This window comes from Poecilia formosa, unplaced genomic scaffold (genome assembly GCF_000485575.1).
Source record: "Poecilia formosa unplaced genomic scaffold, Poecilia_formosa-5.1.2 Scaffold28, whole genome shotgun sequence".
Classification (NCBI taxonomy): domain Eukaryota; kingdom Metazoa; phylum Chordata; class Actinopteri; order Cyprinodontiformes; family Poeciliidae; genus Poecilia; species Poecilia formosa.
The window spans coordinates 2,195,820-2,214,461 of record NW_006799967.1 but is presented as its reverse complement, the minus strand read 5'-3'; the positions used below and the strand labels follow the sequence as shown (position 1 = coordinate 2,214,461).

Sequence of the window (18,642 nt, the reverse complement as noted above, 5' to 3'; positions counted from 1 at the left end):
GGCTCCACAAGAATGACACAGACACACACAACTGTTAATATAGACATGATTGGTAGTCATCACACAAATCCTGCCAAAATAAACAGGGGTGGGCAATGTGGAATTAAAATTTTTATCACAATATTTTGTGGTATTATTGTGTTAAACATGATCATGAAAAAATAAAGAAAGATTTTTAAATTTTTTAGGTAACTATGTTTTGACTGAATGTCAAATACTGATCCTGAAAAAGTGAGATAGCCTACAGGACACCTCTCGTGTAAAGACATGTGATTTCTATCACCAAACTGAGCACAGTAGCTCTATTAGTCATATTCTCAATTTACTGATATTTATAAATGTTCTCATGGAACAAGCGGTGGTAAAAAGAAAAAAAAAAGAAAACTAAATTTATGGGGTTTATAAACATAATAAATTGGAATTTATTGTGTCAACGATAAATCAAATTTCTTATCATAATAAAAAAATATTATTGAAAAAGGATTTGATGCATGCCCACCTCAATGCAACTTTGTCTGGTAATGTGACTATACATAGCTAATAAATTAAACCTTGCTCTCTCTACATTGGAGACTCTTATTTTGAAGTGAGAAGGACACTAGGTCAGCTGAAAACTGACTTATATTTGGCAGTATTTGTGAGAATTATAAGAAGTAAAAGAGGAACAGACAAGAGCCGAACAATCTGTAAACACTGAGAATACTGTGACTGGTTAAATGTTAGCCGTTAATGACGCTAAAGTTAGCGCCTGCATTAGCTTCCTATCAGCGTTGCACTGAATAACTATTTCAAAAACAGGCTGCACTTATGGACCATATAGTCTATTTATGAAAGAAAAACATTTTAACAAATCTTTTGGCCACCTTAGAACAAGGTAAGCATGAAAAATTGGTGAAAAACAAAACTTGCTAAAACAGATGGATAAACACTTATAGTTTTCTCTGGACCCGATCTTATAGGGCATAATAAAATTAGTTAAACATGAAACTGTGATATTGTACTAAGATCTTTATCATTTGTGGGCTGAAGGAGAGACTGAAACTCAATCTAACTGGCCAAATATTTAACTTGCATCTGATGCAGAATCACAATTTCTTGCATTCATTTTGTGAGCTAATTGTATTGCATTCCAGTTGGTTCATAGCCAACAGAATAACTTTATATAATATTATGACATTATTGTTGTCAACGATGGACTATGATTTAAGTTTGATTTTTATTAGCTGCGCACAGTTTATAGGAACCAAATGCCTGCAGTTCAAAAATAGGAACACAATAAGAACCAACTAAAACCTTCTCAATAAGACACTTCAAACTCGCCATGAATGTCAGAGCAGTCCGCTTCGATCCAACAGTATCTCTCGGTAACCGGCCAACATCCAGCAGAACCGTATCTCGCTTCAAACAGCTCAACCAATGACTTACAGTTCTACAGAAGCCCCTACAAGGCCTGCACAGAGCTGGCTTACACTTAGCACAGTGACCACGATCGCTCTAAATTATGGAGCTTAAGGGTGGTCAGATTAAAGACAAAACTACAGAACTCCACTCTGAAAGTAAAGTCCATAAAGTCCGTAGCCATAACCATTCGGTCAAAGGCTCCATTTTCATTCTATGCTCACATGTCGTCTCTGTTACCAACACTATCCCATCTCCTTATTTGGATGCAGACTTGAGTTTGGCTGCTTTTTCAGGCCTCTCCACTGAGAGGTTGAAAGCCTCCTCTTCATCTCTAATTTACAAGAGTTTCATGGCCTTCCATGTAAATAAACTACACTGTCATATATCTGGAAAATGCTCTTCTAACGTTACAGTCGTCTGCATTTGAATGGAACCGATCAAACATGAACTAGCGGCAGCCAAGAATGTCCACTGCCATTTTTGTTGGGTTGTAGGTTATAACAGAACGCCAATACTGATAACTCACTTGATAAGTGACTACAGTTTATTTGGACTGCAAAACAGCAGTAGAAGGAGCTTTTAAATAAGCGATGCATGGCTAAATTAGCTGCTAGCTGAAATCTTTTTTGCTGAATTAGGTCTGACTGTTTTTGGTTGAAAACTCAGAAATCCTATCTTTTTCCAATCAGTGAATATTCCATACATACGCGAAACCGGGTGGTGCTGACAACACTCTTCAGTGTTGACAGTTGTCTGTGGTGCACTCAAGCTGCAAGACAGCGAATGAGAGCAAGACTTAAAATCTGAGTATGTCACAGTTAAGTTGCTTTATTTACTCGTTCAAAATTGGCAGTTTTGGAGCTCCGCGGAGTAAAGGTAAAGATTATCAAGGGCATACAATGTCAACAGTGATAAATGCTAATTTATAACATGCTGCAGACATTTTGAAATGTAATTATTTGTCGTGATGGCAGCTTGGGATTCCCTATGCTCCTGAGGGCAGGAAGGCTAGAAAAATATTTTTGAACATGTTGCTGCTCACTCTCTCCTAGTGAGCAGCAACTCACTAGGACCACTCAAAGGGCCAATGGCCCTTTGAAAATATTTCTGCTTGAGAAAAACATAGAACCTTATGGCATCTGAAACTAAAAAAAAGGCGCCATTCATCACTTTTCTCAATGCAGCGCCGTTTTAAAACTACATTTGAAAGATATGTATGTTGATCAGCCAAATGCAGATAGCTACCCAAACCAAATGTCTAAGTTCTTTCTGTTGTTTCAAAACCCCTAACTTGGTCAGTTGTATTTTATATTTTCATGGATCTGAATGTGACAATATTTGAAGGTGACACCCAGGAAACTCAACAGTCAGGAGTGAACTGGTCAGATACTGAAGTATCAGCCATTTAGTGGAGTGCCTGGCCACTTTAATGGTCTTTCTAGGAACTGGTAAATGAGTTTTACTCGTCAGCAAAACCCTTAATTGTGCAACTTTAGTTAGTCTACAATGAAAGGCTAAGAAAAGACAGCGCTGCTCTTGTCCGCAGGCCAAGTACAAATAAAACTTCCCAAAAACTGCGGCGAGAGACAGAAGATGACTACTTTTTTTTTTTCCACCAAGAAATGGTTCAAAGAAAAAAAAACAAAAAAAACATCTATAACCAGCAGGGGACTTCAGAAATGTGAAAAAGCAAACATTATCACTTCAACTCCCTTCCCTGATGTACACTTTCTCAGAGACTCCTTCATTCACAGATTTCGGTCACCAGGAGGTCGACCTGGTAGCGGAAGCATTCCTGACCTCGTTCCAAGCCGCAGGTATGGGGCTCAATCCCACCTTGTTAAACTGAGATGTTTACCAACTTAATCCACCAGGTCCCTTGAGGAACCAACACCTCTGGAAATGGATGCTAAAAATACTTTTTCACCTCAACCACACAGCCCCTCATATCCGAGAGGCAGGTTCACCTCAAGTACACAGAGAGTGTTTATACGACGTTGCCTTGTGTACATTCGCTCTTTGCCCGTCTGCCACATATTTGACACAACTTTCACACAAAAATACAAAGTAAAAAAAACCGGTGAACTGTGTATCACAATTTCCCAGATTGTTATTGATTGGCTCTGATCAGTGCATGGCAGGTCAAATATTGAAAAACCTGGGAGGCGTTGGAGGGGGTAATCCTATTCATTGAATGCACTAAAGCTAATAACTCCCTCTGGTTGAGGTTTGAAAATGCATCAGTCAACACCGTGCAGGCTGAGGCAGTTTTTGTGGACTTAATAAGCATAGTTCAAAGCATCAATAACATTGCAAATTCTTCATCTTCTGTTGGATTCAAAATGATGACTTTATTAAAAGAGATGCAACATATTTTTGTCTGTTTTGCAGTGTTTAAAAAAACAACTAATGTACAAATTGGTTAAAATCTGAATGGGTGGATCAGGCCTAGAGGCAAATCAGAAAATTGTTCCCAATGATTGCATTTTTTATCAACAGATCAGAGCCTTTGTTAAAAAGTGATCAATCCTTTGGATCTTTGCAAAACAGAAAATGTCTGCGCACAAGAATGACACCACCAAATTTCAATGTTAAATCAATTCATGAATCAAAAAAGACAAAAAAATACTGCAAATCTCACATTAAAACTACCTGCTGACGAAAGACTAGCTTATTATTTGCAATAATAAATATCTTCCTCTTCCAATCTGACCTTAGTGTACCTCTTTCATTCAGTCTGTAAGTGAACAGCAGCTAAAAAGCCAGGTTCCTAATCCTGGTTATGGCTCAGTGCCAAGACTGTGGTGGATCCCATTCTCCCTAAGTATTCATCTCCCCTCAATTTTCACAAACCCACACACACACACACACGCGCGCGCACGCATATAGACCCACCCACACATGCAGTCTCTGTAACAACTCTCAGTGACTCCAGACGGCACCATTTTATTTGACAGCAAGAGCTGTGCAGAACCAGTGCGTGATGACCTTTTTCTTCGAGGGGGTGGGAGGGGATTAACATTTTTTATATTCTGACCGCTCCCCCCCCGCCGTCCTCCTCCTTCGTCGGCCCTTCTCGAGGTGAGGCCTGACTCTCAGGCACATGCTTGACCTAGGGCTGAGGACATGGAGTAATTAGTAGCCATAAAGAGGACCCTGCCTCTCCTGGAAGCCAGCACAGCCGAAAGCAAGAATGCCCAATGAGAGACTTCCCCCTCCTAGAGTGCATCACCAGCAGGGAGGGTGAAAGACTTGTTTTTTTGGGGGGGGGTTTTCACCTGATTTTGTTATAAAACCCGAAGCCAACTGTCGTAAAGTTGGAACCTTGCTGCAAGTACAGCAGGTTACAATTACGGTCTTTACTTTAATTGTTTAAAGCAGGTCAATGTGACCTTAAAAAGAGGAAGCATATAATTTTTTTTTTTTTTCTACATATCATGTAGAGCAACATTCCAGAGCCCTGAGGTGTTGGGTCGAAAATTTGACAGCAAAAACAATGACATCAGACACACCTGCGACCTTTCAGTTCCCACTATGTGACCAGACAGGGGAGTCATACAGCAGGAATTATGATTATGCTAGGTAGCGCGCACGAGTAAATTAAATCCAGTACATAGCAGAATCCTAAACAAGTGAAATCTTAACATGAAAAACACTTGCAGTCGTATTCAGACCATTTCGGGATATGTTCAATAGACCAGATGAAAATTACAAGGAAGCGCTAATGTGCTAATTTGAGGGCTCTGATGGAATCCCAAAGCCCCAACCAATGTTCTACACTGGCTATGTAATTAAAAAAATAATAAATTAGAATTATCTTTAGACAGCATGTCTAAACAGAACAATCAAACAACTTTATTTCACATCATTCTCTCTCAGCTAGCTGACACTAAATTAGCCACAGTAAAACAAATTTAATCCTATCTGCTTGTCTCGCCTTGCATAACTTTTCAAGCCAATCACATTACGCCCAATAAAATACACAAAAAAAAAACTCAACTTGCACTCCTTTACACTAGAAAAACAATGTTAAAAAGCTGCCTGAGCAAAGCTTCTGGGACATTTAGCGTCTATTAAGAGTGCCCATTGTGTGTGATAGCTTGTGAAAATTCCCCAACTCTTTTGTGCAGGGGGGAAAACCACTGCAGGGAGGTTTATTATCCTGGTGGCACCATGGCGTTCTGGTTGGGGCATCAGGGAGGACGGTTACACCAGTGACACTGTGTCCTAACTAAAAACACAGGCTTGATTTTAAGGGTACAGCCTCATTATGACCACACACCAGTTAGTTAAGTTATAGCACCACTCCTGAACTGCGCCATCGCTTGTGTTTAGCCACCGGTCTGGCTTCGACCACAGTCAGCTTGAATCGAGGGGTATTACTGTGTAGCTGCCACTCTCTCCATGCTAAAGAACAGCATATTGTGCTCAGGCATTGCTTTCACCAAACAGAGAGGGATATGCGCGCACGCCTCCAAATTGCTCCCTCCAAGATTTGGCTATGTGTGCTAGTAGGAGACTTTTGAAAGTTATACTTTTTTTTTTTTTTCCATTCTGCAGTTTGAATAGAAAACACAGCCAGCTATCAGGCTGTCTGAGAAAAGCCCCAGAAATAATTACCAGTGTTGAGAAAGTGGAGGAGGAAAAACATAAACTATGGGTTTTGTAGCACAATTAGTCAAAACAGAAGAATCAGAACATGGCACATAAAACTAAACAAATTTTGACAAGGCTGATTCGGAAAGATTTGCGAAAAAAAAAATACCGATTTTGTACAAATGATTCCTTCTGACCGCACACACTGAGACATTCACACTGAGTTCTGCACTGTCATGAGGAATCACTCAGTAGATCCCATGCTCTGCATCCCTCTCATGCTGGCGATAAACTTATGAAAACACTAATGACGTTTTGTCTTCTCTAAGGCTGAAAACGATGGTGGAGGCACAGACACCTCGTCTGGTGAAATTCCGCATCTTTGTTATAATTGCTTCAGTTTCCAAACCTGCTACAGACTGAAAGTTCAAACTCTCATTGGAGAATACAAAGCAACTGTGTTCCAGTTGAAGGAAGGCTCGTCAAAACCTTGTATCTCATTAATAAGGCTAGGTGACATTAGACGACGCAATTATATTTTTATTAAAATGCAGCCTTTTGGGGTGTGCTGTGGTGGCACAGGGGTTAAGCACAACCCACACATGGAGGCCTTAGTCCTTGATGCAGCCGTCGCAGGTTCGATTCCTGGCCTTGGCGACCTTTGCTGCATGTCTTCCCCCTTCTCTCGTTATCCACCTTCCTGTCAATTAACTATTGAACAAAGGCCACTAGAGCCAAAAAAATCTTAAAAAAAAAAAAAAAAGCAGCCTTATGATTCTGTTGATAAAGTCTTCGTTAGATAAATGCAAACAAATTTCGAGTTTTGCGCGTAACGCTCAGGTAAACGCAAGAAAATGCTGGTTTTGATGAAACTTATGTTTCGCTTACAGCTAATGTAGACTTGCAAACATCAATATGCAACACCTAAGAGTAATCTAGGACAATTTAACAAATATTTTCTGAAAATCTCCAATACAAACCACTGAATGAAAATGCTGACGAGGTGACTTTAATTTAGAGCTGAACACTGAAAAAAAACCCAGCAGTGGTAGTATTTAGTCATCTTTCATTATGCGTGCCAAAATTCAACGACTTTTCTAGTTATGGACGACACATTCTGATGATATGACACTAAAACAATGACCATGAGTCCTGCATACAGTATCTGATGCATTTTATGCACACAGATGTGACGAAACAATTTTCTACCCGGAGTGTCTGTTGTGTACTCCGAGGCTCGGTGCACTGAACGGCCTTTTTATTTCTTTAACAGTGGGAATACCAGATGGTTTACTTCACTGTCTCTGTGCTGCAGCGCACAGCAGCACAGATAAATCACTGTCTGCCTCCCTCCACACACTGAGATGGAAAAACTGACTCAAGATTCCACGGTGCACCTCAGAATGCTAATTTTACAGCAAAAAAAAAAAAAAAAGGAAGAAGAAAAAGAAAAAGAAGTACAGGCATAGTAATTTTCAGGCACATATGTGATTACCGTTATCTCTGCCACGGTATCTGTGTTTCTCCCATCCTATTTCCGCTGTTTCTTCTCTCAGTTTCATTAACTTTTTTTTTTTTTTTTCCCAATAACCACACTCAAATGCATTTTAATGCCTGCCAGTTTTATCTGCGACTTGCGAAGCTTTCCGTCTCCAGCTGCAGTTACAGCTCCAATGGCTGACACTTTCGAAATTTATGGTGAAAGAGAGCCCACAGCACATGATTATTATTCCAGAAGAAATGCGCTGAAAAGAAACAATAAGGAGAAATCTACTTATAACAAATCCTGCACTCTACTGAGACGTTTCTGTTTTTTGATTATCACTTGCATGAGCAAAGCCAGTGATTTGTTTTTCCTGACGACGTTAGGATGATGGGAATCAATCTAAATGGAGAATGTGTTCCCACATAGTAAGAGTTTCATCATCATTAGTGCTCTCAAGGACTCCTACATTCATTCTCATCATTTCCCATTCAAAAACTAGAACTATGCTTTATAAATGAGTACTAAAAAGCCAAAAAAAATAAACTTAGATCTAGCCCACTGTACTATTTTGTGGGGTTCACTGTGAATTCTCAGTAATTCCCCCAAATTCCTCTATAGACAAACACACTGAGCGAATATAATTTTATTCTATATGTATATATATATATTTTTTTTTTCATATTTCACATCATACAAATCAATTTGCTTCTGTGGTAAGTTGGTAAAAAAGAGATCACTGCTTGAAGTTATTGACGGTAAATCTAAATCCATTTCAACATTAGCATGTGAAAGATAAATCCAAAAACTGATTCACCACGATTTTCCCAGTTTTTTTTTTTTTTTTCGACTTGCAGATACATTCTTAAATTTATATGACAACATTGTGGTAAAGAAAAACAAATATTTACTCAGTTTTGGGGGGAAATTTCGCTTCGGTTCTTTCTATTAAGAGACGAACATTTTCATGTTAAGCTCATGTTAAGGAGAGACAGGAGTGATGAAGTCAACAAACAAAGTCAGTGTTTATTATATTTTATGTTTATTAGTATAGGAGTAATTTCCCTTCAACTACTAGTGACACTATTAAATTGCACTGAAAATACATCACAGAACTGGGTAGTCGGCTGTATCAATTACAATAATTTATTTGAAAAACATTAGATTGCTGACTACAAGCTTCAAATTGGACGTCAAAGTTATTAAACTACAGTATTATCAATAATTTCTGAAATCTAAGAAGCGTAAACAAAAAGCCAAAAAGGATTATTTACTGCCTGTTAATAATTCTTCACCGAGTCGCTTCACACACTTGAATTCAAAATGGAGCGAAATAACTTGCGATGTCAGGATTTGCCAAATAACACGCCATAGTTGGAGTGACAGCCAAGTCGAGCATAAATTTATCTGCTACTGACATTTTAACGGGTGACTCACTTGAGCAACATCAACCCTGTGGGGGAACAGAAGTCAATGTGCAAATAAGATCCTACTACTATCCCTGAATCGTACAATAAATCAGCCAAAACCAGATACCTACTTACTGTTCCAACACCACTCAAATACTTTCAGGGAAAGTCCACAAATAAAGAAAAAAGTGGAAGTTATTCAATGCTACTTTCACATTTCTATTACTTATTAAAAGCATTCCTCTCTTAGCAGTTCAAGTGCTTTACGTCTTGGCAGTACAAGTTAGCTGAAGCTCACACAGAACAAACAACAAATGTAGAGAAAGCCACTAGCAAAAGTTGAAATAAATGACACAGGATGTGCGTTGAACCTTTAGCCTTGAGTTCAAGTGACATTAATCAAGCCACCCAAGGTGTAAACACTGCTGACTATGCATTTTGAATACTTATGCAAAGTCACATCCAATCAATTTGAGTATGTATTCTCATAAGGCTCATTTGTCAAATTAAAAGTTCCTTTTCAAAAGCAGATATTATAGCTGGCTCTTCACATCTTTATATATAAAAAAGGTGTTTTTTCTGTGAGATAATTCAAAATTAACTGTTGTTTTCATTAGCTGCAAGGGGGAAAATCATCCCATGTAACAGAATTAAAGGCTTGAAAAAGTCAGCTTATATGTAAATAATCTATGTAATGTGTATTATTTAGTAAATGGAGTTACTGCACTAGATTGGCCTCTCGATAATATTCTGTGTAACTGAACAAAACTGTAAATAACATAAGAATTGCTTTAGTGCAAGTGTGTGTGTGGTCATTTGTGCTGTTTTACTAAGCTCATAAAAAAGAGAATTCAATCAAATGTTGAAAAAAAATTGCCCACATAGGTTTATCAGTAACAAAGCTGAGCAAATCTTAGGTTTTCACAAATTCTTACGTTACAAAAGAATATAAAAGGATGTTTCCCTCCAAAGTCCACCAACTTTTGTGTAAAAGGATATTTTAGTTTTAGAGATCAATGAACTACCAGGAGGTGGTCAAAATGTTCATTTCTGCCATATATTTTAATATAGGAGTCAATATGAGTAGCTCACCAAGATCAAGCAATTGTGTTGATTTCTGTGTTTGTCATGTTTCATCTCCTAAGGTTTTGTCCTTAGCAGTGAATATTTCTGTACCTTGTTAGCTCAACATCTGTCTGAGAACATATAGAAGATATATTCATGACATCCTAACATGTTGAAAAGATGTTTGTGCTGTAATAATCGAAATCAGCACATCAGTGTAACGGTGTGTGGTGCACAGTGTTACAATCATTTCTTACTGTGATACTTTAGAATCACATTATTACTGTTGGCTAGACTTCTACTGAGAAGTAATTGCAAGAATTCAGTTGCCCAAATACATACTGTTAACTCATTATCCATTTAGGTAGTTTGTTTAATACAGTTGGCAATTATAGTGCCTTTATGCAACCTACATGTGCAGTCCAACAGCAAACCTCTTGAAATAAAGTCAATAAATAAAACTATTTAGTAAGGATTATCCCAGCATAAGGGTCCACCCCAATAAAAAATTCCCTGGTCACAAGTACAAAAGGTGTCCCACCAACCCTGCTGAAGACCTCCATCAACTGCGAAGTAGGGATATCCATCAACTGAAGACGGGAAACAAGGCAGCATGAGAGCCCACTCCACCACAGAAACCACTAGTGAGAGGGATAGCAGATGGGTAGCAAGGGGACCACACTGAAAACTGCTCTTTATTGCACGGAAAACACCCACAGCATTCTCATACCCAACCCACAGATACTGCCTGGCATCACACTGCCTGGCATCAAGCACCCACTAAGCCCTCAAAGCAGCCCTCCTGGACAGCATATGTGGATTAAAGTGGTTGTCCCACCTGACAAGACATTATCTATCTGTTGATGAGAACCTGGGCAGAATAAAGGCCAACCCTAGAAGTAGCTAGGGTTTGCCACAGGTAAGGAGTACAAAAAGTGAGTGGCCAGTCAACAGCACTGACGACCTTCCTCAGCTGCAGTGGAAAGACCCACAGAGTGAACAAGAGTTGGGAACCTAGGCAAACCTCCCAAGAAAGGCCAGGCCAAGTCTGATTAGCTCAACTGTCAAAAAGTTTGTTGTTGTTCTTCAACTTCCCCAAACACGAAATTTCTAGAGACTTGCTATCTCTATGCAGTTTAATCGACGTCCCACGGCTTAAACTCTAGCTGTGACCAGGGCTTGATTATTGAGGACCTCACTAAGCCTACCGTCAATAGCAACAAGAAGAGGTATGTGTCACACACAAACCTAACTGGTCAAAACAAGAAGAACATCCTTATAAAAACACAAAGCCATCGTATCTAAGAAAAACTGCTTTGTGTCATCACATGTGTTTTTATATAATTGGGTACAGAAAAGTTGTATATTATAAACCATATTCACATCTAGTATGAAACTTCTATGCCTTCATGGTCTTCCATTACTCACTGTTTCCTTAAAGTTTGCATGTGTTCTATCCCTTGATTTCTTGCTTTTGACCATGCTTTTGGATTTTAGCTACTTAGTTACTTAGCCTTCAGCATTTAAGTCACATCTTCTAGGATGTGCTCAAAGATTTTTTTGCTTTCATTCTAAACTAAACAAAAGATTGACTTCTGTCCATAGTCAATGGTTTGTTCGGTCAGAAAGATCTCTTAAATCCTGTTTAAACACATAACTGGTGTGCAGTAAAACTCCAGTTCAGTCCCTTGTTGCAACAAGACCAAATGAATTAAGCTTCCCGGAGAAAAACAAAATCCCGCTGACTAGGCAAACCATGTCCTACTATATATGTCCTCTCATTACAACTTCAACTGATTTCATCACCTAATAAATTTAAAATAGAGTACATATGACTACAGTAAAGTTTCATGACTGACCAGAAACCATTGTTTCTTCCCACTTGGAAAAAAAGTGCTTACACTCAGTTTTCTGCAACCAAAGTTGCGGCTAGGCTCTGGCTGGAGAAGGGGGAATAGGGTTGGAAAGGATGAGTCATACATTGCTTTCCATGCTCAATGATTATAATACCCATTACAGAGAAAAGCACTGTTTTACAGCTAAAGTGAATGCAGAGCTTGTAAGTCTGGACCAGATGCAGAGTTTCACGTGGCCGTGCACAACATACAGCAGCGAAGCTGATAAATCCCAAGCGCAAGTGTTTGGGGTTGCATCACAACCCCAAAACCTTAATTTGGAGAAGAGACACATAAGGAGAAAAACAAATCAGAAAAATTTTTGAAAAGAAAGCGCTCTGCACCATGACCACTTTAAAACAACAGATAAATGCTTAGTCTAAATGAGACTTGAAGATAATCAGCGACAGGACATGGCAAATAGTACGCTGATTGTGTCGAACAAAGGATCTTCTTGTCACCAGGTCAAAAATCTGTCCTGCATATTTTGCTTTATCTGCCATGTTATTATCATGCATTAAAGCTGATTTACAGCGTCGCTTATCCACAAAGCCTGCATTTACAGACTTGAAGTGGCACATGCACTTACAGGGTCACTGCCTCTCCATGCAGCCCCAGATTCCTTCCTCTGCACCAAGGCAATAGGCACACACAAAAAGCCACTTTCTCTCATGGCCGCTTATCTAATATTGCCGGACATGACCGCAGGAGAGCTAAAAGACACTGTGTATGAACCAGCAGACCCAAATTCCACCAAATGAGTCTGAGTTGGATAAGAGAAGGTGGTTAAACTGGATGAAAGATGACTCTCTAAACCTGGTCCTTAATCCAGCATTCAATAAGTTGTACTCTAATAAGGTAAGAGACATTAATCAGCATCATTTCATAAATCCAGATGAGCCCAGTTTGGCAGCACTCTCCAGGAAAACCACCTGCTATCATTGCATATAAAACGCCAAGAAGCCCTATGAGCTCATCTTGCCGGCATTGGGTCACTTCTCTGAACTTCACTATTTACTAGCTTCATCAAAAAGCCAAAGCCAAAGGGCAGAAATGACCAATACATAAAATATCATTTTGAAGAAGAGCTCTCCATACACAGGGCAACTCTAGATGAAAACCAGCTGCAATAGACCTTTAACCCGGCCATAAAGTCAGCCCACATCAACAAAAAGAACCTTTTAATGACCCTGGTTGTAACGAGTACAAAACTGGGAAAATAAAAGGCATATGCTGCTATTATACCCCTAAACCCCTCTATAACTGTGTCACTGTTATTTGATTAGAAATTTTCTCTAAAACCAACACACAATGGTGTATTTTCTCTTGAAAGAAAATGCAACTGAGTTTTTCTTTTTTTTTTCTTTTTTTTCATGGTTCCTCTGTTCCACCAAGAATGGGAGGAAAACATCTGGAAGACATTTCTTTGGCGTTTTGGAGGGCTTAGCAGACAGCACAATGGAACTTATCAAATCCAGATGGGGAGGCACTCAGAGAAACAGCAAGGTCCTCTGTTTATCCCTTTTAAACTTGCATTAGGATTAAACACATATAAGTTCACTGCATTAATTCCCACTTCCTGAAAATATATTGTTGACGTTGCCCAAACACAACTGCTCCTCGACTGCTGCCATATGTCACCTACGGGTTTGGTTAACATATGGCTTTGTTTTCATTTGCGCAAGGTATTCAAAGAATGTTTTTTCAGTATTTCTAATGACTGGGTTCTGTTCCTGTGTGAATTTCCAGCTGTGGAAAAAAAAAAAAAAAAAAAAAACGTTAAAAGTGAAATTTGATTAATCAATTTAATCCAATTTAGAGAAAGTCATAAATAAACCATTTCCATATAAATAAAACATGTGGTAGATGGAAATAAATGAATTAATATCCAAAGAAAACATTGCTGCTTGCATGCAATCTAAAAACATAATCTTGCTACAACCTGGAAACGCTCACTGAATTCTGAATCAAAGGCAAATGATAAGGTTGGAAAAGAGACTTCAAAGTTGCTCAACATCCCACTGTGCAGCTTCTTTTCATTAAATGCAACCTCAGTTTTCATCTTAGTCTCACTTCCTCCAGCAGAGCCAAAAGGGAATCTATTGAAACAAGAAAAAAAAAAAGAAAAAAAAAACTACCCTATAGCGAAAGAATTCCCCTTCTTTTGGCAATAAAACACTAAACTTGACAAACATGAAATATCTAGCAGTCACCTTTGAACTCTGACCTTTCTTCTCCTTCTTTGTCTCAGTGACTTGCAGGCCTGGTGTTATTTATACTTTTCACTTAAGTCTTAAAGTTTCCTTTCTAACAGTAAAACAAAATGGTGTTCCAAATGAGCCGTGAACTTTCATTAGCATAGCCTGATTAACTTTCAGTGGGATGATTATCTGGGTATTTTGTTCCCATCAATGGGAGTATGAAAAACTCAACATACATTATGTGACACACTGTATGTAAACAGGCTGCACATTGCTAGCAAATCTCTCTATAGCTTGATTTCATAGCTTCTTTTGTTGTCAGAACACCAGCAGAAACTAGCTAATGATAAAGACCAGTAGGACCACAACAAATACCATTTTGTTTTTACTTTCTTTACTTTTAAAAATATTTGGTTTTATGTAAAAAAAAAAAAAAAGTTTAAGTCTGTTAGCACAGTGGGCTAACCTCAGAAGTACATATTTTTCTCAACAATGGCGACCTCCCAATAAATATTTTCTTCAAAACTAAAACCTTCTGTCTACACAACATGTAATTGTAGCATGAAAAAGGTGAAAAGACGTGAATGTGGATATGTTTATTGAAGTCTAAATGTGGTTGAAAAGTAGTTTAGGCTGCTGGGCTACAATGAGTAAATGTTTGGCCAGTATCAAAAACGCAAGAAGAATGTGAAAACTGAACTTTCCTTATTAAAGTCAGTTTAGTTGCTGTCGGATAAAGGTGATCTATTTACATTGTAATTCAGGAAGATGCTTTAAGTAATCCTGTGTAAAAAGATGGTTTTGACAACACCTATTTCTTATTTTAAGTGATATAGCTAAATGGCAGCTCATATGAAAATGTATGCTAAGCTGTATTATACAATATTATAAAAAGATAAAGTTCTATACAGTGATGTTAGATCAAGAGGCTATCATTAGCTTAGCAAGTCCTGTTTTGAATTCTGTGTAAAAATCAAATTGAAAATCAAACCTCAGTGCCCTAATGACAGTGTGTTCATGTTAAGAAAACATTTCTCTTGTTTAGTGAATCGATTCGCCTTCTATGTATTTCGTTCTGTTCCAGGTCAAAGGAGACTAAAGCAAGAGGTCACCAGTCCAGCAGAGGTCCCACACTATCATTTCTTCCATAAAACCAAGCATTTAACTTTAAAATCTAGGTTAATTACATTGACAGAGAGGGCATGCTAACTCCCATAACTGTGGCGAAACACTGTTAACCGACACCCAGCGCCACTTTGTTGTTTTTAATTAAAGTGCTGTGATAATGCAAGTAACTTCTCATTCAGGCTTGGAATTGTGATCAATATGGAATGTAAATAATAAAAACATCTTGTGTTTCAACATGTATATTGCAAATTTCAACATACTCAAGCAATCATAGCAATAGCTGTGCCTTGTACAATGCCTTTATTCTATATCTGTGCAAGCCTTTCAAAGGAACTGCACAAAAACTTAGCCTTGGGAGGTAGGAGGCTGTTAGTTATGAGTGAAAAAAAGACTACTACAGCTGAAGAATAGGAAAGTTAAACCTTATTTGACTTGGGGGGTGAAACGTTACATGTCACAGTGTTTTAAGATTACCAACGCTGTACTTTGCGATGACAAAGAGCACGATAGTAAAACTGGAAAACGTTGACAGAGGAGATAATTAGTTTACACAGGCTTTTCATGTACCTGCTATGTTACTACCTCTCAATCAACGAGTCTTTACTGGCATATGTCAGCTTCAAGTTTCAAGAAGCATATCAGTGCCCTGAGGATCCTTTACATGAGTCATATAAGTTTTGATAGACTTCTTTTTTTTATTTTTATTTTTTTATCCAGCCTGCAGCATCAGCATCAAGCTCCATCTCCTCTTTGATCCACTAAAAGCAATCACAATTCAAATATTCTGAAATAGCCAATGGTAGATCCAAATATTACACAGATATACGGTTTGGACAAGCAACAAGGAACTTAAGAGACAATCGTAACTACTTCACATGTGTATGAGCTAAAAAGGACAAACAATCTTTTTCATCGCTGTAAATGGACACCAAAATGGTGATTATGACTCTACAAATTCACAAGCTCAGCACAATCTCGGACACTTCCTGTGTACAACATACAGAAGAAGCCACCTGTTCAGCTCAAAGACTGATGTCGGAACATCGCAGCAGACCACCAGCAATGTCAGGCCGTCTTAAGGTTGCTAATAATACTTAAAGGCCAGACCCAAGCCTGACTTCTTGACCTCCAAGAGACAAGAAAAGCTCTTAAATGTCACCTTCCACATAACGGTGGATCAAGGATTTGAACTTCAAGTCATATTTGAATGAAATGCTAACATTATGCATAAATATTTGTGGATTCGGTTACACAACCATCACTGACAGTAAAGAGGGGACCCCAACACTTTAAGAGCTGTGTCCCCTGGCGTCGGAGCCCTTCAAACCGCTCCACCCTACCACTTCAGAGGAGCTTCAGCCCCTCCCATCTTCTGAAAACTGTACCCATCCTTCCCATCTGTTTAGGGAGAAGAAGAAAAAACTGGAGCAGCAAACGCCTCACTGAAGTTTCTTGAAGTGCACTGCAGAACTTATTTTTGCAAAAAGGCTCGTAAAAATGCGAAGCATTCGAAAAGTGCCCCTCTCCACAAGAAATGATTAGGATTGTAAATAACTGACAACCTGCAGAAGTTTTAAAAGGGATGGCAAGATGGTGACCGCTAATGATGATGGAATGGCACACAAAAATTAAGTCGTGGCAGGACATAAGGTGTTTTAGTATGCTTTTGTATTTATACTAGTGAGTGGTGGTTAGTTGAAAGTGGTATACTGTAAGACAAAACGTTCTATATGCACAAATGAATTCACTAACAATAAGTAAATTTTACAACTAGTAAAAGCTTGTTCTGTCGTGTCTTTAATTAGTGTTTGTAAAAAATAAATAAATAAATAAATAAAAAAACATTATGGGTATGCAAGGGACTGGCAAATATGTACTGGCAACCATTGCCCCCTTTGGTCCACCCTCGGTGGCGCCACTGCAATGAGCAACAAAATCATCATTAGCGCCTTCCTAAAGAAAAAAAAAAAAAAAACTTTTCCAAAAATCGCAAAAACGTCCCACACTTTTAAAAGTCCCCCTAAAGTTCCTGACCCTGCAAGCTGAATAAGTTAAGGCACTAATAGAGGAGGAGGGGCGCTCATCAGTGACCCACTGAAGGGAAAACTTTTTTTCCAAAGTGGATCCCAAACGCATCACACGGCTGCTGCATCTTACCTGAACTTGCACGCGACGTGACAAAAAGCAGAATCACCGCTAAAGTGATCTGGGCGTCCCTTATTCTCCGTTTATCTTTCCATCTTATATGGGTATCCATGACCGCCTTGCGCCGTCCACGGCAAGTGGATTCACTTCTCAACTAAGAGCAACTTAATTAGACTTGCTATAACTTCTGGTCAGGACGAGAGAAGAAAAAAAAAAAAAAAAAAAAAAAAAAAAAAAAAGTAGAAGTCCAAAGAAGTCCCAGAGAAAGAGAGAAAAAAGGGGGGAGGGGGGGTTTATCGGTACGTCTCAAGCAGCCATAAGGGGGTTTGTAAGTGTGGGTTCCTCCAGCTGGTTGACGGGTGAGCTCCGTCTCTCTCTCCCCGCACTGCTCCTCTCCTCTCTGCTCTTCTGAACTGTCCCGCACCGCTGCGCTGCGCCTGGGAGCTCAAGTGTTGCCCCCTTGTTTCAGCCGCGTCACGCAGAGTCCCGTCAAAGTCAGAGGGGGGCAATGCTGATGGGGCTGTGGGGTGGGGAGACTACCAGCCCTCCGCCCGGCCTGTCACTCACGTCCCGGACAGCAGACCCGGACAAATCAGAGGAGTCCGCTCATTACAGCCGGCCCCTGTTATTGGCCGGGGGAGGGAGGAAAAGTTGAAGGGAAAACTTTCACGCCTCCAACTCCCGACACACTGGATTCTTTTTTTTTCCTTCTTCTTCTTCTTCTTCTTCTTCTTCTTCTTCTTCTTCTTCTTCTTCTTCTTCTTCCCTTTTTTCATTCCCTGAGGGAAGGATTAAAGCGCGAAATCCAAACTGCATTTGAGACTGATGAAAGCCTAAATGGGATGGAATTTGATCTTAATTTTGCTGTCAGTCTGAATGTTTGGTGTGAATATCGGGGACTCAGTGACAGGTGAGCTTGAAGTTGAGCATATGGCTCACAGCCCAGGGCGCCATTCTATGAGCCCAGAGGGGGAGGACGTACATTTACCTTTTTCTCTTTTTCTGTTGTAAAGTGTGTTGTCCACAGGACTGTCCAATACAACTGGCTAATGATAATAATATGATTTCTAATTTGAGAATCAGGTTTAGCACTAAACCTCAGGACTATAGTTTACTGTTTTCCTGACCAGCGTTAACTCTATTTGATCACCTCTGGTTCAAAATACAAAATACTACAAATTTTATACTTTTAATTTTGCCTTTGCTGCAATGAACAAAGACTCTGAACCACAGTTTGAGATTCTTCTTTGTTCCTCAGTCTCTTTATTTGATTAGATCAGCCTTATTTCTGTTTCACTTTAGCTCAGTCCTCCTTAGTG

General features: G+C 39.2%; 1 protein-coding gene across 2 annotated transcripts in view; it reads right to left on the bottom strand.

Moving 5' to 3' along the window:
• col5a1 (procollagen, type V, alpha 1) overlaps positions 1-17,817 on the bottom strand; it is a 94,885-nt gene extending 77,068 nt beyond the window's left edge. Inside the window, exon 1 of one of the 2 annotated variants that reach the window (XM_007548907.2) lies at positions 17,336-17,817. In XM_007548907.2, the coding sequence (XP_007548969.1) occupies positions 17,336-17,435 (100 nt within the window). In that variant the 5' untranslated portion in view covers positions 17,436-17,817. The remainder of the gene's footprint in view (positions 1-17,335) is intronic. The other variant, XM_016669889.1, reaches the window with a different exon arrangement.
• Between the last annotated feature and the right edge of the window lie 825 nt (positions 17,818-18,642).